We start from the raw sequence: 24,699 nt of genomic DNA, 5'->3' as shown, positions 1-24,699 counted from the left end.
CCAGAAGACTTGCTAAGCCTGGTGGTTGGGGCGCTTGGCAGTCATTCATCCAGCGGCCCGTCGTGTTTTTGAGTTAAAAAATGTTTAAAGTTGACAGGAAATTTGAAAATATCACTTGATAATTGTGTGTTATTAAAATATTGGAAGATTAATACCTGAACACCAACTATAAAATCTTAAAAAATGCAAACATTTTAAAAAGACCTAAATAAAAAAGCAATGCTAAGCCTGGTGGGGGCACAAGTAAAGACTGGTGGCCTGCCAGGCTTATAATACACTGTGTATTATTATTATTATTATTAATCCTGAGGCTTTTATGATTTTTTAAAAGTTTTTAAAAGTTTTATCTGAGGTTGATTCTAGCTGGGTTTACCTGGAACACTAATGTTACTTCCAGTCAAAAGAAACAGCCATCATCCATCGTCTATAACCGCTGGTTCATATCTCTAGCAGAGGCAGGACACACCCTGGACAGGTTGCCATGGCAACACAGAGACCGCACAAAGCAGCCATTCACACACACACACACTCACACCTAAGGACAATTTGGGGAAACCAATTAACCTACACTGCAAAAACACAAAATCTTACCAAGTACGTTTTGGTGAAGTTTCATGAAACATAACTTTTCAGCACAATATATGAGCTTGTTTTAAATGAATAATTCTTATGAGTCAAATTGCCAGTGGAAAAAGATTTTTTTTTACCCATATTATAAGGGTACTCTTACAAGAGTTTTCTACACAAAGAAATGCTGATTTTTCATAACAGAAAAAAATGATCTATTTCTTCACAGTAGGCTCTAACAAAGTTTCATAGCATGACATTCCTGAACAAGCTCTGCACTGGTGGAAATCCAATTCATTAGCTTAATGGTCTTTAAAACATATCTTTAGTACTAGCTGAACTTTTCTTGATGTTCTAAATTATTCAATAAATTGTTTATTTGGATGCAATTTTGCTGATGGCAATATCCTTACTTGTGAAGCCCTATTAATGAAAATAAATGTGACATCAGTTGACAAAAGGACAAGAAAGCACCCAATCTAGTCTTCTAATTCAATCACAACGAAAGCCTGTTGTCAGTTTCCCTGACCTGGTCAATATTTTACCATACGCTATTGATAAGATCAGTGAAACAATGCTTGTGTGTTTAAGGCTAATCAGGTTGTTGTGATTAACTTAATTTTTAAATGACTTTGCAAATGATGTTGATGTTAGCCGTGGCAACAACTTGGAGCAGCTAATTATCATCTCACAGGCTTAAAAAATATTCTTCAGTCAGAGGGTTCTTCAGATGTGCTGCGAGATTGACTGCTACCGGTGTAGCCATGCCCATTTTGACATGAATAACATGAGCAACATTTATTTTGCCCGTTAGGATAAATAAAGAATTTTTGCATCAAATTGTATCATTTAACTTCAAGTGTTTTGGGATACCTGGGAAAATAAAAATAAAAAAAAAAACTACAAAGAAACGGAATATAAAGTAAACGATACGATGCTTTCAGCACTTTTTCATGTTTTTAAATGTAAAAATTAGCATGGAATTTTGATTTAATTGGTGGCAACTTTGACACCCAAAATCAAGAATATTGAGTAAATAGACAATCGTCTTGCCATACATCAATGTCAAAAGCGCCGTTCGACAAACACAAGTGCTGCGTTCACTGCCCTAATGAGTGTTTAGAAAAAGGACGAACGAGAGAAGAGAGGAGGCTGGGATTTCTTTTAAAACACTCCCTTCACCGTCCAACCTCCCCTTTTTTTAATGATTTGTGCACTTGTTCCTCCGAAGACATCTTCACTATTTTTTCCTTTCTGTTTAGTTGGATCTGTAAAGAGACTTATTATCTTTACCTTCGCCTGAAAGTAAACAGAAAGTTGGGTTTCGCCTTAGACGCGTCCTCCTCCTACTACAGGCTTTTCCTACCTCCAGGTAAAGTTGTGTGACTGCTTTTGTGTTAAAATGTTGTCGGAGGAAAACAGCTTGTAGGCAGCTATCGCTGACAAACGAAGCTAGCTGATTTTATTTTATTTTAAAAAACGTAACGTCACTTGTGTGTTTTCAGTAAAAAATAAAAATAAAAACATGGAAAAAAGTGATCGAGTGATTTTTTTTTTTTTTTAATCGTATCGTTTTATTTACCCCAAACTCGTAAAGGAGCTGGAGTTATTTAATAATTTAATCAAACTCAATTCATTTTCACTGCTGTTGGGTGTCAAGCTTGTGTAAAGTTAGCATTTAACCGTTGGGCAGCCGTTGGGCCGCGCTACGGGTCTGCTAGTATCGCCGTCTGCCACTCCCGTTTCCCACTTTCATGCTTCAGATCACCGGCCTCCGCTGAGCTCATCTGACACTCAGTCGATGGGAAATGTTATGAATCCAGGTCAGATACTCTCACCTTGGCATTCCCAGCATTCCCACTCCAGTGGAGCGCCCAGTAATCTCGTCCTGCCGTTTCCCATCCCCTCTGTTGTTGTTGCACATGTGCAATGCGTTTGTGTACATTTTCTTGCTCAAATAAATAAATAAATAAATATAGTTTAAAGTTTTATAAACATATAGCATTATTTTCGGTGCATGAAAAAATAAAATCCACAGCAACTATTTGTTTACTATGGCGGATTGATCCTGCTAAAATCAACAATAAATTAATAAGGAAATAAAACTGAAAATAAATAAGTATAGGTACATATGTTGTAATTACTTGCTTCCATGTTCATTTACACATTTATTTATTTAATACAAAAAGTTTGTGTGGATTCTTGGGAGCTGGTTGGTTTGTAGATGACCAATCACAGTAGAGTTTTATTTCCTCACGTTTTTATTTAATTGTTTAGTTATTTCTTCATTTATATTTATTTATTTTTTAGTTGTTGTGACAGAATCAGTCCTTCATAAGATTCAGGAAAGAAACACTAGAGATAAAGTTGAGAAGAAAATCAAAGTTGATTTAAGATTAAAATAAAATGTTTCAAGCATTTAGCATCCCATGGAGAGCGAATCATGATCTTGAAAATTAAGGGTATGGGACAATTGCAAAGGCTATTGTGATCATTGCAACACCAGTGCATGGTTTGGGTCAAGGTGGATTCAGGTGTTAGGATGGTCCAGTCAAAGTCCAGACCGAAATCCAGATAAATTTCTATGACTGAATTTTACCTATTTTTCAAAGAGAAAGATGTCAAAATATGGAAAGCTTTTACAGACGTACTCCAACTGAGTTGCAGCTGTAATATTAATTGCATAGTACAACACATTACAAATGCACAACATGTGTAAAAGTTGTAAAATGATTAGAAAACCTGTATAAATATGACTTGCTTTCCTTTTCAGGCACAGTTTGTGGTTTCGATGTGACAAAATGTGAAAAAATTGAAGGAATACTTTAACTAGGCACTGTGTTACCTTTTGCAGTGATGTGTAATTCAAACGCTAGATCTTGATTTTATAATAATTTCATATTTTTGTATAAGAGGAACACATACTTTAGTTCTTTAGAAGTTGGGAAGTTGCACTTTTATTAATCTTTCAAATCCATATCATCTTCAAGGTCAAAGAAAGTTCAGTCATTAAGTTTGGGTCAGATTCTCAAACGCATTGTTTGGGTTTTGAACTCATAAAATACTGAGAAATATTAGTTTGTATTGTTCATAGTAATATGCCTGGTCTTTCTGCTTGAACTGTTAAGTTGCGTCTGACACTTTACCCAGATCAGCGTTACAAAGTCCCAGCCAAACGATACTGCGTTCAGTTTGAACTTGAAACTTAGGATTTCCATCTTTAAGTCAACTGACTGGAAAATCTGGAATCTCCTCCCCTACCAGGGGCCTGAGAATCCAACATGGCCGCCATCGGCCTACATTTAGTGTTAAAATTATAAACAGGGTTATATCTCTGTAAGTCAGAAAGGGCAATGTCATTTCTGTGTGTTTGAGACTCAGCTCTCTTACCAAAAGCCACTACAAAGGGATCCAATTACCGCTTTGCATACCAGTCGTAGTATTGACAGCTATTGTTTGCCGTTTTAGTTCCGTAAAATTTGGCATGTTTTTGTGTTGGTTCGTAGTACCGCTGCTGCACAAGAAGAAAGTATGTCAGAGTTTTGCCTCTTCCCCTTCAGCTGGTGTTATTTTCCTCCACAGTCAAAAACGCCCAGGTTTTGTTTTGTTATTCTGATTAATATTAATTTAACTGTTGTTTAGATTTATAAAGTCCAGTGTTTTATTCTTTTTCTATCAAAGTTTTTTTTTTGCAGTATTGATGAATATTTTGTGTATTCCTGATTGTTGGCTGTGTGATCTAATTAGACAGCCTCAGGCTCCAGCTGCTTCACAAGACTGAACAAGACAAACTGATAGAAAAACAAATGAATTAACCACCTTTTCAAGCTTTCATTTTCATCTTGTTTGCTCTTAAATTTGTGTCAGTACCGAGGGTTTCCACCAGTGTTTTATAAGCCTGGCGGGTCACCAGGGTAAGCATTGCTTATCTACTTAAGTATTTTTAAACTGTTTGCATTTTGTAAGACTTTATAGTTGGTATTCACATATTAATCTTCCAATCTTTCAATAGCACAAAATAATCTAGTGGTATTTTCTAATTTCCTGTCAGCTTTCAACATATTCTAACTGAAAAACACAACGGGCCACTGGATGAATGACTGCACTAGCACCCAACCACCAGGCTTAGCAAGTTTTCTGGGGGAAATCTTGAGTACCTGTGTGAAATATTGCATTTTCCAGTCAATCTCAAACGTTTATTCAAAGGTTCCCTGTGACTTTAGGATGAGGAGTTGTGAATAGACAGCTTTACTTTTGGACATTCACAGATGCTCAGTGACATTACGAGTCTACCACATTTAAAGCCAAAGATTGCAGCATGTGCTCATCCATTTATCTTGAGGTTAATAAGTAAGCTGTGGTCAAGGCTGTTAAAGGTGAAAGCAGCAGGAAAAGTGCAATGTATAACTGCTGAGCCATTGGTTTCATAACGTTTTGGTGCAACATGAGTAAACTTTGCTTGCACACTTTGAGATGCTTAATAAGAAAATTAAAATAGAATAGTGCGGTTGTGAAAATACGCACATTATTCTGCAAACTCTTTCAGAAGTCAGTAGAAAACTATAAATGAACGTTTCTCTTCACAAAAATGGGGTTGGAGTTTGGTTGACATTGAAGAGCAGCAATGTAAACAGTCTGGAGTTATGTGATGTAGTGGGTGCATATTTTTCTTTTGCTGATAATGCTCTCTTTTTCCTATTTCGACAACATTACTTCCTAAGTTTTGGCATTTCATCTGCAATGTTCTGCATGTACCCTTCTGGGTTCCAAAGGTTCGTAGTTTGAGTTTTTCTGGTGGATAACCTACAAATTTAAATAATTTCCTTTTTGCGTTTTGCAAGCTGCCAAAATAATTTTAAGGACATGTCAGTTTGTTTAATTAACACCATGTTCTGAACTACATGTACGTGGCGTAATTAACAACTATATAATCTCAATCAGTTATAAATGTCTTTTAGGGATTTGCGTAGATTGTCGTCACTGATCAAGGTGCTTCATTTTCAACTGCTGACCGCATCGTCACCCTACTGGCCGCCTCTTGCTGTTTTTCTATGTTATGTCTGATTTGCTTGTGAATTAGTCAACATAGTCAGTTTTCTGTTCATTGTGATGTTTTGCAGGTTCAGGCAGACACACAGGTCGTCAGTTTGCATGTATGTAATTCTATAATTAAAGTGTGATAATGTTCTGTACAAAATGCCTCTGATTTTAGGTTTGTTTTTAAAAGAGAGAAATTAATCATGATTCTCCTTAAAGTTGCTTTCTTGTTTCTGGTTTGTGTCCCTATGACAGGACATGACATCAGAGGTTACTTATTCACTTTCATGCACTAATTTGTCTGGGAACACTATGATTATGACCATGGAGAGTGAAGCTGCTTTCGTGCTAGTAGCGTATTTTGTTTTGTTTTTTTCCTTTCTCCATCTGTCCGTCCTCTGCAGCAGACTTGGCCGACTCGCTGGTCTAGTTTTTCTCTTGCAGGGTATGACCTGTAATTCATGCTTGTTGGTTCTTTCTCCACCCAGTTTGGGTGAATCGCAGCAGGTGTGGCTGTCAGAAACAACAAGGGACTGGAAACAGCCACATTGTGGGGAATGACTTAGCATGAGGCTTGGAGGGATGCGTTTAAAGAAAGGAAAATGATACTAATGGAAAACGGGCTCCGTCACATAGAAATATGAAGATGTGTGGTTCCTTCACAGTATGTGTAATATTATATTTGTAATTTAACCCTGAGAAAACCCTCATGTATGCATGAACTGCACTCAGCATCAGGACATGGATCATTGCTTTGCTGTTGGAGGGCAGAACTTCTTCAAAAGATTATAAAACAGTCTTAGAGTTTGCTTTTACGTTGAAGACCCTATTGAAGCCTTTATCAGCGCGGCTTTAAATAAAGGTTCTGGTAGATTATATTTATAACCTGTTTGAGTTTGCTGTTGACCACAATTCTGATGGCAGGATTCTTTAAATAATGTTCTGCAAACACACTGGTTCTCACACTGAGCCACAGGTAACACTAGTGATACTTGGGCTACCCTTAGTTGTCTTTAGAATAAATCTTGGTATCAATTAATTTCAAGGTAAATATGGACAAATGTCACCAACTGCTTTGACAATCAGTTAATCAAGCAAATAGATTTTTACTTCTTCAGAAACACCTCAACAAAAAGTAATTCAAAGGTCACCCAGAACAATCTGAAAACCATAAAACTGAGTGTTTATTGCTGCGTCCCGTTAACGTCAGAGTCTGGATCTGGGAATAACATCACAACCAAATGAACGATGCTCCAGTTCCTTTAAAAAACGATAGGATTGAAGTATCTAAGCTTGTATTTATTCTGTATTTATCATGCATAAATGTTCCAGATCCTCAAAGCTTTACTACCATCACCTTCCTAAATAATCTGTTTGTTTTTTTATCACAGTGGGGGTAGTGTGATGGTTTGGGATGGCTTGGCTTCCTCCTGAACCTGAAAACTTCCTGTAATTTAATGGATGAATTGTTCTGCCGCAGGACATCCGGTCATCAGTTTGTGACCTTAAACTTCACCACGTCCATCTTTTGGTGGCTTAACCCAAACAGGCCTGGCCTAGTCAAAGTCTGGACCTGCATCTGATTTAGAAGCTCTCTAGCACTCTAATAAGACTAGATTGAAACAATTCTGCAGTTTCACTGTGACTTAAGACTTATTGCCAGTAATCATAAATGCTTCAGGTAAAGGGTGGAGCAATGTTTTGTTAGTTTAATTTTTTTTTTTTTTACATAGATCCAAATTGGGCTGAATAGCTGTTTATATTAATAATTTAAATGTTTTTTTGCTATTAATTTAGTTTATCTTTACCTTACTTTAAAATTAGTTTTATCCTAAACATTTAAGTTTGACAAAAAATGAGTCAAATACTGTTTCCAAACACTGTCTGTGAGCAAGTTAATTGTTTTTGGTAGATCAAGGTAATAATGTATTTTGTGTGGGTGGGGAGGTGAGGGGGGATTTGGTGTTTTTTTACCTTAACACTTTTGAAACATTTTCAAAAAGACGTTAAAGTGTTTTGTGCATGTGTGGGAGATATAAGGGGCAAATTGTCCAAAGTGAAATTAAACTGTTTTTGTTTTTTTAACTTAAACTAGCCCCAAGTTTCCAATGCAAGGCCGCCATTTTGGATTGAATGTGGGAGTTTGGCGATAAACCTTCTAACTTTTAATCTTTAACTTTCAACTTCTGAGTAAATTAAGGCAATGATACTCTGCACCTTTTAACCAATCATTTATTTATTTTGTTATTTAAGCTTTATTAGTACAGGTTGTTCCAATGAGATCCAAGATCTCATTTACAAGAGAGAGCGGTTTCTGTCTTGTAGTGCCAGTGTATAGGAAAGTGTTTGCTGTTGTTTTTTTAAAGTTGAAAAAGTCCAGTTCTTGTTGTGTTGGTGTTTAAAAGGTCAGAATGGTGGTACGTGGAAAGTTTTTCAGAAAAAGCGTGATAAACGATGCCCTGGATTGGTGACCAATCGTATATGTTCCTCAATTTCTTTGATCAAACGTTAGTTGGCGTGTATTCTAGGTGTGTCTGACTTTACACAGCTTCTGTTTTCCTGAATAAGCTCTTCGATAAGAGGAAGCTTAAAACATAAATTATGTTTGAATATTTTTGTTTGCTCCATGCTTTGCTACTGTTGAATCAGATTGATCGGCATTTTAACATCCCTCATATCTACTCTTTATTTCATGTTTTTCATTCCTATTTTTTTCCCAGCTTATCTGTGGAAACATTGTGAAGACAGAAGAAAAAGAAAACTTTCTCATGAGAAGGGTGAGTCATTCAAATTGGTTAAAAGTAACAATGAACTACTTATAATTCATGTTTCTTTGATTATTTTTGCACCTTTTTACAGAGATGTATATTTTAGTTTAATTTAAAGAACACATTTATAAATATTGGAGTTTTCTCACTTTGAGTCTAGAACATATTTGTCTGATTGTTCAGTTGCAGCTTGCTACCACAAGTCAACTTTGCTCCTAGTTTTATTTTTCCCTTTCAGTTGGTCTGACTTGAGTTGTGGTGTCAGTCTGTCAAACCAGTTTCCTTCACATGATTCTTTCTGCTGCGGCTTGTTTCACTCTGCTTACACTCCCTCTTCCTCGGCTCAGATAGTTTATCTGTTTAAAGTGTCACAAGGCAGGTGAATGAGAGTTTTAGTCCTTTAGACGCATGTTTTTGAAGTGAATAGTTCAGAAAACATAATGACGCCAATAACTGCAGCTATTGTTGTGACAGGTTATATAAGTATTGATTAATATCATCATGGATTTTTTTTTTTCATTGGAACATTTCATGTTTTTAAGTGAATGTCTCACCAGTTTACTTTCGGTGTTTATCTTTTTCCCTGTGTTGCTCTCACAGTGTCATGTCCCGTGTTTTTCTGTGTATTTATTTCGAGTTTCTGTGTCTGGGTCTCCGTGTTGTCCTGTCTCCCCTTGATTGTTCCCAGGTGTTTCTCGTCTCCGTGATTACCCTCTGTGTATTTAACCCCACCTGTGTCCTTTGTTCCTCGTCGGGTCCTTGTCTTAGCTGTTTACGCGACGTATGCTTCCGAGTCCACTCGTTAACCTGTTGCTACCGGCGTTGAGCCCTGGCATCTGCTCAACCGTGCTGCCTGTGTTTTGTGGACTGTTTTTGGATTATTATTCATCATTAAGCCACCTTCTATAATCGTACCTGGGTCTCAAGCGTCTGCCTCACCATCAACACCCGCACATCTTGACACACAGTTTGTTTTTTTTTGTCTCTTGTTCTGACTCACAGCTCTGCAGAGAGTTTCTGTCCCTCGCCTTCTAATGGCTGGACAGGCAGTTTTCCTCCCCAAACATCCAACTCATCACCAGCTTAATCTTCACACAGACCAGCAAGCGTGAGGTTGGTTTAAAATAAAAAAAATCTTCATCAGAAACGGAACAACTTCCCGTCAAGATTCAGCACCTTGGTTTTTTTCCATGTGTATTCCGGGCCGGCTGGATGTGTCATCCAAAACGTCTGAGTTTTAGTCAGCTTTGTTCCACTCCACTTGACGGATTTTACTTTGCTTGACCCTGAAAAAAACGTTTCACATGTTTCACTAGTCGCAGCAGTATTGAGGTACTTTGTTTTTGTGCTGGCATGTTTTAATTTATCTGATGAGCCTTATCTCATCACCTGCCATCTAGACCCAGCGAGGTGCAGATGGATGAGACTGAAGGCCAGCGGGTGAAGTCTTTCGCTGATGAATCTGCCTTATTGGCCGAGCCAATCAACCCAGAAGGTCAGTTGGCAACAGATGAAGGGTGTGGTTATGAAAGAGTTATGTAGCCTTTATTGAAATAGTTTATGAAAAGTAAAGATGGGAAGAATTAAAAAAGTAATTTCTGTATTGTTTTGATTTAATCAGAGAATTGTTTGTTTTAAATATCATATGATGTTGCAAACATAATGAAATATTTACCCTTTTAGTAGAATATAATTTAAAAATGTTAGTAAATAGATTTATCACCTTAACAAAAAGATTTAAATTGTCTCGCCTCATTCCGATTCTTTTAATTTTCTTTAGATATGAATTTATGTTTTCTCTCAAGCTTAAGAAAAGTCTTCTTTATTACAAGATTTTAGGACAGTGTGGATTTATATTCACTCAAACCTAAAAAAACCCACAGAAATTCTACAAAAATGTAAAGCAAAATGCAGTTTCTTTAAGCTTGATGACAAATTGTTATGCCGAAGAAAAAATAAGGGAGAAAACAAATTTTTTTTAAAAGGACAATATAAAAGTTATTTGGCAACACTTTGATGGGCTGTGCATAAGACTGACATAAACATGTCATAACAGTCATGAACATGAAGGAGTCTTTATAAATGTCTATGACTGTTATCATGAAGTGTCATTCGGTAAATAATGACAGTTTTAATGCAAAGTTTACACTTTTAATGGACTTTTAATGCTGATTTTAATAGAACTTTGTGTTAATAGTCGTTATTGACCGACTAATGCAAAGTTTACACTTTTAATGCAACTTTTAGTGCAACTTTGCTTTAAAAGTGTCATTATTTACCGAATGACACTTGATGACAACAGTCATAAACATTCATAAAGACTCCCTCATGTTCATGGCTGTTGTTATGACATGTTTATGTCAGTCTCATTTCAGTCTTATGCACACCCCGTTAAAATAAAGTGTTACCAAAACACTTTTATATTGTCCTTTAAAAAAATTTAGTTTTCTTTCCTATTTTTTTTCTTTGGCATAACTGTTTGTCATCAAAAAAATTGAAATCCCTGTCACCTGAACAGTGTGTGAACTATTCTTGCCTGTGTCCTGTCGGTGTGTGTCACCAGACTCCCATTATGCCGAGCTGCAAGCTGATCTGGAGAGCGACTCCTGCGGTCTGGAGGCGGAGTCCTGGAGCTCGGCTGTGGACCAGAACTACCTGATGTCTCTGAACAAAGAGGCTGTTAAAAGGCAGGATGTCATCTATGGTACGCTGAAAAAGACGTTGAGTCAAAACGTATAAACTGGGGTGTGTCTTACTCTTCCTGGAAAAGAGTAATCTGTTAACTGCCTCATTACCCTCAAATCTTTTGCATTTGTAAGAGTCATGTGTTGTTTTAGACGATGTGTTTATATAGAAATATTTCTACCTCCTCTATCCCAAGTTTCAGGCTAAATATTGAGCAAACATCAGCTGCTTAATGACAACACCTTTGTCAATTCCCTAGAGTTGATCCAGACTGAGATGAACCATGTGCGAACCTTGAAAATCCTTCTCCACATCTACATGTACGAGCTGAAGCAGTTCCACGTTATTGTCTGGCTGGAGAAGCTCTTCCCCGGCCTGGAGGTTCTGCTCAGCCTCCACCATTTCTTCCTCAACTCCCTCAAATCCCGACAATTTGAGAGTGCGGATGAGGACAATCGAAATAACTACTGCATCACACAGCTGGCGGATATCCTCATCAATCAGGTAGGGCGAAGGAGCGGTCCAGAATAACCATCATGGACATGTCTTTAAGAAAATAATAATATCTACCAGGGAGTTTGGTTTATTAGCAGAATTTGTATAAATATATTGTGTTTATTCTTTATCTGCTCTATGCTGTTTCTATTCACCTACATATTTCCACCTTTATCTTTCTGTCCATGTGATGTTTACAAAATAAAAGTGCCGATAGGGGTCTGATACGACGCCTAAAGTGGATTTGCTCCATAATGCTGGGATAATTGCGTACAATTCAGTCTTTTTATGTTCATGCTCCACCAGTTTTTTTTTTTCAAAAGTTAAAAACAACTGAAAATGCACTGACCAGATTTTTATGGTCGATGTACTCTCTGCTGCTGGATTTTACCCTGTTCTGAATTTTATACAATTTTTCTGCTTACTTTTTAAATTGAAAATCTTGCTATATTCATACTAAAATGTTCATAGCAATGTCTTACATTGCTATGAACTTTGCTATCTCTAAACAATCCAAGGTTTCATATTTTTCTTTCTCTCCATGCATCTTTTTTTCCGTTCTGCAGGTTAGTAAATAATTTCACGCCGTAGATTATTCATAAACGGGACAGAAAATATGGCTCCTCCTTCCTGAACAGGGTAATGACGAAACGTTACACTTGCATCACCTGCTGAACAGATGAACATGCCGCCTTCAGGCATCCTTAAGTTACACCCACAACGGGTGGAGGCTCTCAGTTCTTTTTGATATCTTGCATCAGTCTTTTGCCACAGTGGGTTGGAGATGTGCCTTTAATATACCAACATGAGAAGCTTTGTTGTTTTTCTATGATCTGACATAAGGAATCAGTCTTTGGGTTGTTGCCTTAAAATAATTCACAGTTGATGCTTTTTAAGCCAAATGTTTGAGTTTCCCACTTGTTAATCATGGGCCATGATTAAATCTGAACATGTAGGGAATCTTTACAGGCTGTATTAGGGAGGAACGATATTGGATTATTGGTCGATAGCCGATATACTAAAACTCATTTGGCCGATAACCGATACCAATATTTTTTCCTATACCTACTTACTGAAACTATGGTCTCTCTACTGTGGAGTTAAAATACTGCATTATCTTTGTCAATTTAGCCTGCTGCCAAATGCAAATGCTAAAAAGGAGGATGAAAATGATGCAACACTTTCCACTTGCATTATGTTTAATGTCAAATTTATTCATAACTTCTGCTCTCTCTAAGATAATGACAAGACTCAAGCAGTGCAAACTGGTAAATCTTCATCAAACTAAACTCAACCTGATGAAAAGCACATCAGTCGCGCTTTAATACTTATCAGTTTCTTATGATGTTGTGCTGTGCTGCAGGCATCACTGACACTGGTTTGTCATATAAAAACAACGCCTTTTATAACGGTGAATTATTTTGACAGATAATTTGTCCGATGTTAAATTTTACAGCTGATATCAGCCGATACCATGCCAGTAATATCGTGCATCCCTACTCTGTATGAAAGCTGTGAAATTGATTGCATTTTGTTTTTGATCACAGTTTTTAGCTATTGATATAATAATGTAGTAATAATGGAAGCCTCTCGGTTTTTTCTGTAGATTTTCCGTAACATACAACCAAGTTTTCAAGCTTGTGACGTTGATATTTAATTGAATTTCCGATTTTGATCTAAAAGGCATATGCTGAGAGCAGCTTAGCTCTCTATGTACTCATTCAAAGATAAATACATCCTCATCTTTTGGGCATCTTGCCAGGGTTTTAAATGTAAATAATACATTCAACTAGCCTCATATCTGAGGATCAACTCACTAAGACGAAGAGCATATCATAACATTTTGCTGGTAGACTTTACATTTCAATTGGCTGTTTGTTCTGCCTGTGCAAACTGCAGACTGTGTGATTTGGTTGAGTGGCAGATGAAAATGTGGGAACTACATTTTGTTCAGGCATAAATAAAATATGTTTTTGACGGGGTTCTATGTGATATATATTTTTTTATTTCCCATAAACCCAAAGATTAAGACGGATTTGTCAAACTCTCGTTTTTGGTGTCAGTTTTCAGGTAGTCTGGGAAAACAGATGACGGAGGGTTATGGCTACTTTTGCAGCCATCACAGCGAAGCTGTCAACTTCTACAAGAAGCAAATGCAGAACAACAAGAAGCTGCAAATTTTGATAAGAGTGAGTATTCGGCACTATTCAGTCTTTATTTAAAAAAGACTGATGAATAAAGATTTTAAGTAACTTATATTGTAGATAGAATTAACCAGAATAGATCTATGATGTTTAAAGTAAGCAAAGTCTTCACCAATCAACAAGTTTATGGAGATGGTTGGCAAGTTTAAGTAATAACAAATACTGTATAAGATAATACATTTTATGAAGTTGGTTTAAAAACAGAAAAATGTTTTGTTTACAGAAAATTGATCAGCTGCCTCTGGTGCGAAGATTAACAATTCCTGAATGTTTCTTGCTGGTGACTCAACGCATCACAAAATATCCGGTTCTGTTGGAGAGAATCATCCAGAATACAGACGGTAAAGAATCCGCCCTGATCAGTTCATCTGCTGCCTTCTGTCAGTTCTGGTAAAAACCAGAGTTTCACTGACAAATATAAACAGGAAATGGTTCAAATTCAGCTCCATCAGACCTTTGCATACATTGTTTTATAGATCCAGTACTCATAGTTTGGATCAGTAGATAAACCACTCTAATGCTGCTTTCCAGTTACCTCAGAATACCTCTGAGTTTGGTTTGACGTCAGACCCAGAGATGACGGCGTTCTCGTTTGGAAGTCGGCATTTCAACATGGCGACGCACATAAACATTGTCTGCAATACCTCTTTTAAACATAATTGTAACCTTTAATTTTAATGGTGTTCAGTTTAGAGTTGCAGGCGCTACTCTTACATGTGCGTCTTGTAAAATAAACATGTTTCCACCATAACTTACTGCTGTCTAACCAAGGAACGTCCTAACAAGTCGTAACTGGGGGTAGTCGGAGTTACTCCCAGTTTTTTGGTGGTGAATCCGACTTTGTTCCAGTTGATTTTTTTTCCAACTGGGAAGGCAGAATTTTCCTGTTCTGAATACAACTTGAATGCAGCATAAACATTACCAGGTCTCACTAACAACACTCTTGGGTATGGATGCTGTTACAAAGTTATAAATGCTCAAAATTAGACATTATCAGTATTGGTAGGGTGCTTAAAATTAAGTCAGGAGAATCACAGAGACTAAAGAAGGTATTAAAAAGGAAACGGTCTAATCCAAATATTTAATGACGGCCTGCGGCGAAAACTATTTTCACTTCTGTTCTTATATATTTATGTTCTTTCAGTGTAGCCCCTAAGGAGAAGTCAGAATTTGCCAAATCCTAATATTTTTATTTTCAAGCTTTAAAAAGCCCAGAGGTCAGAAATGAACCACATGATTTTTATTGGTGCTTCAGTTTTATAAATGTTTTTTTCTTCTGACCCATTAGTAATTTATTTTGTGCTGCTTCTTACAGCTGACACAGAAGAGCACAGGCAGCTGGAGAAAGCTCTGGAGCTGATCAAGCACACCATCTCCCAGGTGAACACCAAGGTTAGTGAATGTGAGAAGACCGCTCGCGTCAGAGAGATCATCCGTCGACTGGAACAAAAGTCTCAGGTCAAGCTGAAAGATGGCCGCTGGTTCCGTAGAGAGGACCTGCTGCAGGGCAACAAGACGCTGCTGCATGAAGGACCCCTTATCTGGAAGTCGTCCGGTAAACAAAAAGGTTTGTGATGGACTCTGGCCTCTGTCTTAGAAATAATAGACGTATGTTTGTATGAAAGTGTTATTTTAAACTTTCAGTTTACTGGTCAGTATGCTGCTGTCTATGACCAGGTACAATGTTGGTTTTTCCGCTAGATAACATTCAAGAGAGTGTGTAAAATGTAAAGAAATCATTCCTGAAACGTGTCTAGTGGCAGCACTGTCTGTATCTTTTTAAATTTTCATATTGTCGTCTTTTCCCCTGCAGAAATCCATGCTGTGCTGCTGTCAGATATGCTCCTTCTGCTACAAGAAAAAGATCAGAAGCTTGTATTTGCTGCCATGGTGAGTCCAAAACTATTCACAGAAAATAAAAATGTCATAACTATCTGTTGTATTCATGAGGCAATCTTGGGAATATTAAGTCAAAGGCGTACTTGTTTGTTTTGTTTTTGAAACAAATTTTTAAAAATCACACCTCAACCCTGTTATTATTGTGTAATTCAGTGTCATGGCAGCAGATTGGGTCACTGCTTTAAGTGTTTGCCACCTTACAGGTATATTTTATTTTAGTGATCCAAATAATTTTTATGTCAAAGATCCCTTGAGTAAATACAAATTATGATTTAATTTAAGAAGAGTCTTACTTGATTATACAATGTTGTTTTTTTTCTCAAATGCTGCATTAATAAAACTGGTCAACGGCCAAAAAAAAGGTTTTTCAGCTGTTTTAGGATCATTTTGAAGTGCTGAATCCAAAAATCACGTTGGTTTTGCTCAATCAGGTCACTTTTCTGAACTATGGATGCAACATGAGCATCAAAATGCATGACTTGTTCTCACATATGGATCTTTTTCCTGATAATCTGGGATCAATGGGTGATGAGCAGTGGGAGAGACTCCATCAGGAGAGAAAACAGATGGAGAATTTTGCACTATGAAGACGTAATGTTCAATTTACACGTACTTCCCATTATAAGTGTTTATTATTCAATTTACAGAAATCCAAGTTTGTAACATTTAATTAATACACTCTGTTAGAAAAAAATTTTTTCTTGTAAAACCTTTTTTGGATGAGAAATATTAACGGAAATGAACTGATAATGTCACAAAAATATCTAATTTGACTTCTCTGAATCAAATTAGAATAAAAATCTGACCTGATTGAGAAAAAAATGGTTGTCATTTTTGGATTCAGTGGTGCAAAATTAGCTCTAGTTCAGTTGAAAAAACATAGAGAACTTCCAAAAACATTTTTTGTAACCCAGTGTTACAAAACACAAATATGTTAGGAACCCACATATCTCCTAAACCTGTTCCACATTCATCTGGCCAGTTTTCAAAGGAAAAGCATGAATGTGAATGTCTAATTAAATTGAAGAATTTTTAACAGTCAATAACCAAAACTTTATCACAGAAAGTCTGTAACACAGCTTAGCAAATTAGTGCTGTAGACTTCATCCAGAAAAATTAAAGTTTTAAAGTTGGCAAAAATGCTAAAGCGCTAAATAAAAAAAAATAGGAAAAAGGGAAAAACAAGAATGGAGGAATCTATAAGGGGTCAAATACTTTTTCAAACACCAATTTGAGCAGATGTAAAGTCACAATGAAAGCATTTTTAAAAAAACCTAGCTGGAATCTATTAAATCTATGCCACATGTCGGATCTGAGGTGTTATAATGAAGGCTACATCACAATGTAAACAGAGGACATTATTGTTGTCTCTTGCAGGATAGCAAACCGCCAGTGATCTACCTGCAGAGAGTGATTGTCAGGGAAGTGGCCCAGGAGGAAAGAGGCATGTATGTCATCTGTACGTGGCCCTCCGGCTCGCCAGAAATGTACGAGCTCTACACAAGCTCCAAAGAGGAGTGCAAAACCTGGATGGACCTCATACGTGACGTTGTAGAAAGGTGAGAGGGACAAATGTAGATCTTAAGATGCTGTATTGTTAAAGAATCATTAATAAGCCGAATATAACTTTGAACAGATTAAAATAACAGTTTTAAGTTTGTCAGTGAAATGATTGAAGAACCAAAATTTTGTTTGATCTGATAAAAATTAAACCATCTCGGTTTGGAAAGATGACTATTGCTTATTTGTCGCTTTGAAATAAAATATATCGGTGAAATGTTTGTGTTTCAGTTGCAGAGACAATGAAGTGCACAGAGAAATTATCACTAAACTGCACATGTATCAAGGTAAAACCCCTGAATTTAGGTTGAGTACACGCATCATACCTGTAACCCAAATACCTGGTTAACTTTGGTAAAGAATATTAAAATGGTAAATATCTGAAAAAAATCCAGGCAGTTTTTCTATTTTTGTTTTATACCTAAATAGTAGGAAATCTGTAGGACTTTGTTTACGTTTGGCGGATTAAAGAAGGTTCTGTTTGGTTCTACTTTTCAGATAAGCTGCAGAAAAGAGACGAGCTGATAAAGAAAAGTCTGGAGAAGAAACAGGATATTTTTGCTGAACTTTATAATGATGTGGTGGGTCAGAAAACCCCTCACGGCGGGCTGCTGCTGCGAGGTGATGCTTCTGACCTCCAGCAGGGGGAGGCCTTGTTGAGTGGGGCCATTGAAGAGGGTAAGACCAGAAAAACTACAGTTAAAGTTATCTCTTTAAGTAGAGAGATTAAATAATGTTTGTTTGTTGGTTTTTCTTTTTTCTGCAGTGGAAAAGTTGCAGAACCTTCTCTTTATGACGATTAAGCATCCAGACACTCCTGAGGGGGAAACTGAGACACAGCAAAGTGTCAGGAGGGCAGAAACCTTTAAAGGCTCTCTGGATAATCTGGTGGCTAAAAGCATGAAATGTAAGTTTGTTTTTAGTAAGGATAGACCTTTTCACGTGAAACTAGATGTTTATTATAAACTATAATTTTTTTCTGACTTTAGATCAGATTGAAATTTCCATGTTTTATATCCGAGTTGGGAAAATTCAGGACTTATCTCTGTTTTTGATATTATATCTCATTTATTTTTATGTTGCTATGATGCTGAGGCCGAAGCAGCTGGTTTATAATGTGCCTGAAATGCATCCATCAGTGAATAAATGCTGTGAACTAACCTTTCAGGAGGTTACAATGCCATGATTTTACCGCCTGGGTTTTCATAAATTATTTACAGGCATAGAGATTTTAGTTTGTAAACTTCTGAAAATAAAGGATTATCTAAAACATATCCACATTACTGTGGCATTTAGCAAATGCAAATAATGTAATGCTTATGACTTAAAAAAAGACTTTTTTTTTTGTGCTGCTGAAACAGCACCTTGAAAATGTGCATTTATCATCTTTGACTAAAACAACAAAGTGTCTTTCTTTCACATTTCTAGATACTTTATCATACTGGTGACTTCTTCTTTTGAGGCTTTTCTTATTTCAGTCATTGCACCAAACCCCAAAGTAGCTCTGGCTGGAGAAATGAAATCATTGACTGACATTAAGATCTCTTGAAGACTGAGCCACAGGAGTTTCTTTAATTTTTTATTTTGTTGTAACGTTTTGTCAGACGAAGATGCAGCTGAGAAGGCGCAACGCAGGTACAGCAGCTGTGACCATCTTCTCAAGAACATGTCGATCTCTGAAGACCTGGAGAAGTCTGTAAGTGAGACGTGTGTAAAAGATCTAAACTGGACGTTCAGTTTTTAGACAGCGTCTGAAGTTTCCTCTGTTCTGTTCCAGACTGATGACGATGAAAGTGGATCCCACCCAAAGCTGCTCTGTGGTTCAGCCTGCAGTGGTTTCCCTGAGACAGCGGTAAGTCCACCATGATGACAATAATGAACTGTATTTAAAAAGGGACAGTGTACAGCTCAAATATAAATGTTCCCATTTATGTTGACAGGTTACAACATAGGTATACAATTCTATAATATAATAACACACACATACACCCACACACACCATCTGATCAGTTTTTAACACATTAGATTTGAAATTTTCAGCTCTGCAACTCAAACATGCCTTGCAATTGTTTCCATACCTTTTTAAAGTTTTTTTTTTTTTGTATTTTACTGGCAGTTTATGTGATAAACCAACAAAAAGTTTTGTAAAATTATAAAGTGAAACAACATATATTTACATTTGTTTTCTTTTACAAATAATAAAAGTAAAAGTCCTGTCCTTCGGCTCCCAGCCTTAAGTCAATACTTTGTGGGAAATATTGTATCAAAATTACAGATTTCATATTGAAAGAAGAGCTTCTTTTAACATTAATTTTCAACTATTAAGGTTTCTCTCTCAATGTCCCACAGGGGTTATTAATAAATTTGCTTAAAGTGATAAAAAAGAAACCAATGTTTTTACATATGTAGATTTTAGTGTAATTATTTTATTGAATTTCCACAACAAAATTACACTAAAAGTACAAGTATTATTTATTAAATCTATTTTTCTTGTCTTTAGGTCAGAAAGTTTTTTTTTTTTTTTACATCGGTTTTCATAATATTAGCAGGAAATGTAGCTTTGCTCTTTTTGTAAAGGTTTCATGTTTTTTTTTTTTTCTTTATTTTAAAACCTAAAATTTGAAATAAAATGGCGATTCTACAAAAATGACAACAAACTTACTATAATGGATATTTATCAATTTATTTCTTCAAATCATACCACGATCCTCTTGCTTATTTCTCTGATTCCACTGGTTACGCTGCATTTTCTTTCTTTCTCGTTTGTTTTTAAGAGGAATCTGAATAAAAGAGCAAAGTACAAAACTTTGCCACACATGCATCACTACCATTTCACTTCACAACTTCGTGTTGATCTGTCTCATAAAGTGGCAATAGAAGAAGGATTGAAAAGAGTTTAGGAGATGTGAATGTGTGTTCATACACCAAAGTTTCATTGCTGCTTTGTAGGTGCTTGATAGCCTTCGGTTGCTGGCGCAGAAGCTCTACAGCTTACAGGCAAGTCGAACCTCACAAAGCTACAAATGGAATTGTCTACAATTTAAAAATGCCGTTGTATTTCTGTTGCAAACAAAATATTTCCACTTTGATTCGTGCAGGCCGTCATCGCCCAGCAGGACAGCAGGATCGAACTGCAGAAGCTCTTCGAGTCAAAGAGCAAGCTGCCCGTCCGCAGCAACACCGACACGCTGCTTGAGAAGGAGAAAGAGCGCAACTTGGAGAAGCAGAAAGAGGAGCTGGCTAAGCTGCACAAGCAGCAGGTCCAGCATCAAGCGGAGCAGCAGCACTGGGAGAAGGAGAGAGAGAAGCAGCAGGTGCTGATTGACAGTCAGAACGCCGAGCTGCAGCAGCGGGAAGAGGAGTGCAGGAAGACGGAGGAGAAACTAAAAGAAAAAGAGCTGGAGCTGAGGCAGATTCGGGAGACGTACCAACAGGACCTGGAGAGACTGAGGGAGACCACACAGAAACTGGAGAGGGACCGGGAGGTGGTTAATCGGGACAAGGAACGTTTGGAAAAGATGAAGGCAAAGCTTGCCAACCATTATGACGATCCGACACGGGTGAGAATAAAAGAGAAAATCACATCTATCATTTATCTTATATAATTCATCTTTATTCAGCGTTGTGCACAGAGGCGGGCAGAGTACTCAAGAATTGTACTCAAGTAAAAGTATCACTACTTCAACATATTTTTACTCAAGTAAAAGTTAAGAGTATCTATCCAAGAAATTACTCAAGTAAGAGTAAAAAGTATTTGGTAAAAAGGCGACTCAAGTACTGAATAACTGATCAAATCATTTTATATCTAAAAGTTGCATCGTCAGACAGATCAAAATATAAAGTTATGTTGGTATGAAAATAATTTCTATAAATTATAAAATGACAAAAATCAGGCAAAAGAAAACAATTTCCCAATCAATTTCTTTCAATATAAAACTTAGAAAAGGCTGTCGGTGTGTTTATGTCTGGAGAATTTTTTCTTCATTCAGTGAACTTACTCAAAGTGTCCAGAAATTTTACTCCAGTGTAGCGAGTAAAAGTAAAAGAGCTTTTTACTTTTACTCAAGTAAAAGGAAAAAGTACGCCGCAGTAAAAATACTCCTCAAAGTGCATATTTTTCCAAACATTACTCAAGTAAATGTATCTAGTTACTGCCCAACTCTGGTTGTGTTCTTCATGATTTTAACATCTTCCTCACATTGTCCTTTCTTTTCCCAGACTCCGGCGCTCTCCACTTTCTCATCATTCAGGAGCAGCATAGTAAACGGAGCAGGGACTCTGACCCCAGTTCCCAGTGCGCTGGTCTTTACTGGTAACTCTCCTGACCCGGCAGAAACTCCTCCTCGGGTTCCGCCCCGGAGCACCAGCATCAGAATGAGCAGACAGATGCTGCCTGTTCAGTTGATGAGCACCACCAACCAGGTGCAGAAACCTGTGGAGGTGCAGCAGAAGATTCCCAGGAAGCTGGCGGCCGAACCCAAAGGGAAGGAGAAAATCAAGTCAAAGCATTCTCATAAAAGAGCCCATAGTGCAGGTCAGAAACCCCAAATTATTCATTTGGGTTAGTCGTTTTAAACCTTTATTATGGGTTATTACAGGTCCATAAGCTGCAGATACTTTCTGTCTATTGAACATCATTCCTGTTTTTCTTCCTCCAGCCAATATAGACGTAACCCAGGTGGTCCCGATCCGGGTGACGGGGAAAAACGGAGGCAGTCTAAAAGCCCAAATAAGCACAAGTCCAAAAAGAGTCTTAAGTTCAGGTATGAACTTAGAGAAACTTTTCCAAACTGTTAAAAATGTTTCCAAAAATATCAGCTTTGCTACAACTTCTGATGTCATTTTTGTACATTTTTCTTACATTAATAACATTTTTTTTTAGTTTTTTTTTATCCAATTATCTTCATGGATGCACCGATCCACTTTTTTCACTTTCAATACGATACAGATATCTGAAGTTTATATCAGCCGATTTGATCTGATACAGAAAAACACTTCTGAACTGACTTAAAACATACACAGATATTAATGTACGGAATTACAAATTTACCAAGTAAATTTGTAATTTATCAAGTAAATTACAAATTAAATTTGTAATTTACAAATTTAATTAAATTGTAATTTAATTTGTAAGATAAAGTAAGCTTTATCTTACTTTGCCAAAAGTATAAACGTAATGATGTACAGTTTTATAAATTCTGTCATAAATAAATCTAATATTCTGTTTTTAAAGGAGATGTCACCTTAAACTGTTTTGCTTGTTGACTTTAAGTAGCTTTAACAACATAATTTATTGTAATAAAGTATAAATCACCAGTTTAACTTGAGCAGTAACTACATTAGTGGGTGTAATTTCATGTTTTGTATGCTGCAGGGAAGTATTTCAAATCTTTTCTCCCCTCCTCCCTCAGATACCTTCAGGCCACCAGCATCTGGCCCAAACGTGAAGCCGTCTCAGTCGTTCATCACACCGAAGTGGAACAACGTCAGTTCTCATCCGCCGCCGTCGCCTCCTCCCTTCCCGACAGGCATACGTACGACAGAACAAGATAATGTTATCGTTCTTTAACGGAGGAGTTTGGATGTGAGCAGCAGGAAGACATCTTTAATCCAGATGAGAAATCCTCCAAGAGTTGCACATTTGCCAAAAGAAAACAAATCAAAAAGTTTGGTCTTTTGTAATTATGAAAAAAATATATATTTTAAATAATTATTTTAATACACAAAGACTCTGATCCAAAGATTAGTTTTATTTTTATTAAACTATTAAGCAATCGGCTCTTAAGCTTTAACTTTAACAGCCGTAATAATGTGTGTACAACTTTGGTTTGACAAGTTTATGTCTGTAAATATAAAGATCTTCAGGTTTCTGCTTCTCAGCTTGTGTACGAATCGGTCCAGCTTTTTATTGAAAATGAACAATCCATGTAGATGGCAGCAGTTTGTGCAGACTGAGTTTTCACACAGTATTGACACATATTTAAAGTTTTAGACAAACGCGTTTGAGTTCACAACAATTCTGCCTCTGACAGTCTGTTCATGTTTTGGTATCGCGAAACATCATGTTGTTCCTGGTTGAAACTCTGTAAACATGAACTGGTTTTGTGTAAAACTTGTCAAACTTCAACTGAACGGCATGCAATTAAAACATTTTAAATGAAGAACTCAATGTGAAGCAGCTTTCATAATGTGTTATTTTGATATTTTATTAACTTTTTTGTCTTCCACAATTAGGCTAATCTCACTTTTTTTCATTTTATTTAAACTGTCAGAAGTGCAGGGAAATGAAATGCAAACTTAATGCTTTATTGAACTTTTTATGTTGTTTAATGGAAAACTTGTGGTTCTATCCATTCACTGTTTTTCAATCCATCCACTCTGATCATTTATCTTTTCATCCATATAGGTATTTATTCAATAATCATCCATTCATCCAGTGATTATTGAACAGTTTTTTCCTTCTATCCATCCGTTTATTCTTGCATACATTCAGTTCAAGAATACTTTATCGATCCAAAAGAGAAATTAAATGTAACTTATTAATTCGAATTCTTCAAGTTATTGACGGCTGTTGGCAGGAAAGATCTTTTGTAGCAGTCTGTATTACAGCGAATTTGAAGAAGCCTCTGACTGAAGACACTTTTCCCAACATTCATGCTGCGTTCACACCAAACGCATTTTGAGCGTCATGCGCGTCTGGTTTACATTCAAAGCCAAATGGAGGCACGTCGAGGGCGGTTGCGGTGCGTTTCGAGCGTCCAGTGTGGCGTGATTTGATCCGTTTTGAGCGTTGGTCATGTCCGATGCTCCTCATAAACTTTGACTGTAAATCAGATGCGCCTGATGCTCAAAACGCATTTGGTGTGAATGCACCATTACTCAGTATTCCTATAACTTATTCGTACTAATCAAACCCTCCATTTGTTGCTCCATCAGCTGCTGCTCCTCTGTCAGTTTGTTCTCTTGCAGATTTTGCATTCAAAGGCTGAATTGTTGCCCAGTGGAGCGGTTGTAAGAAGGTCCTGGACTTCAGCGCTTGGAGAACCTGTAAAGGTAAGATGGCTTAAAAATCCCACAGCTGAAATATTTATACTTAAAAAAAAATCTAAAATGGGTTGACAAGTCTGTAAAGGTTTAGACCCTTGACACGTAAAATGTCTTTTGGGTCGAGTGAGCAGCTGTCAATCCTCAAATCTTTTACTGGTTGTGCAAATCTTTAAAATGTTTTTTGCATAGTTTTCTGACAATCAGGTTTAGTCGCTTTGTTTCAATCTTCTGTTCAATCTTCATTTCTCCAAGTGTTGGCGGAGTGTGCACTCTGTGAATCAGTGTGCCAGTCAATCAGACAAGGACTCAGAGTAAATAGTCCCTCTGTCCTCTTTGAAGAACTGCTGAAGCCACAAAAGGCTCATTGTCAGGCTGCCGTCCGTCTCTGCACATGAAAACTCATTCAGCCCCAGAAACCACTGCTAGCGTCTATTCAT

The 24,699-nt window shown here is 37.0% G+C and overlaps 1 protein-coding gene across 1 annotated transcript; it reads left to right on the top strand.

The window, feature by feature from the left end:
• Positions 1–500: 500 nt before the first annotated feature.
• Positions 501–23,373, top strand: LOC102222116 (rho guanine nucleotide exchange factor 18-like). The gene is made up of 21 exons (XM_005806301.2): positions 501–1,939; positions 8,325–8,381; positions 9,375–9,485; positions 9,773–9,867; positions 10,936–11,076; positions 11,317–11,561; positions 13,616–13,741; positions 13,980–14,097; positions 15,072–15,323; positions 15,570–15,646; positions 17,033–17,214; positions 17,447–17,502; positions 17,714–17,893; positions 17,982–18,122; positions 18,820–18,911; positions 18,993–19,067; positions 20,165–20,212; positions 20,314–20,775; positions 21,434–21,749; positions 21,874–21,978; positions 22,627–23,373. Exons 4-21 carry the CDS (start codon positions 9,789–9,791, stop codon positions 22,782–22,784), a joined length of 2,853 nt encoding a protein of 950 aa, XP_005806358.1. The 5' UTR covers positions 501–1,939; positions 8,325–8,381; positions 9,375–9,485; positions 9,773–9,788; the 3' UTR covers positions 22,785–23,373.
• The last annotated feature ends 1,326 nt before the right edge of the window (positions 23,374–24,699 follow it).

This window comes from Xiphophorus maculatus, chromosome 6 (assembly GCF_002775205.1).
Source record: "Xiphophorus maculatus strain JP 163 A chromosome 6, X_maculatus-5.0-male, whole genome shotgun sequence".
Lineage (NCBI taxonomy): Eukaryota > Metazoa > Chordata > Actinopteri > Cyprinodontiformes > Poeciliidae > Xiphophorus > Xiphophorus maculatus.
This window is presented reverse-complemented; position numbering and strand designations above follow the sequence as displayed.

Coding starts and splice junctions, on each gene's coding strand:
- LOC102222116 (XM_005806301.2), top strand. CDS start 9,789: ATGGATGAGACTGAAGGCCAGCGGGTGAAGTCTTTCGCTGATGAATCT. Junction 14,098..15,071: donor AATCATCCAGAATACAGACG/GTAAAGAATCCG, acceptor TGCTTCTTACAG/CTGACACAGAAGAGCACAGG. Junction 21,979..22,626: donor AAAAAGAGTCTTAAGTTCAG/GTATGAACTTAG, acceptor CTCCTCCCTCAG/ATACCTTCAGGCCACCAGCA.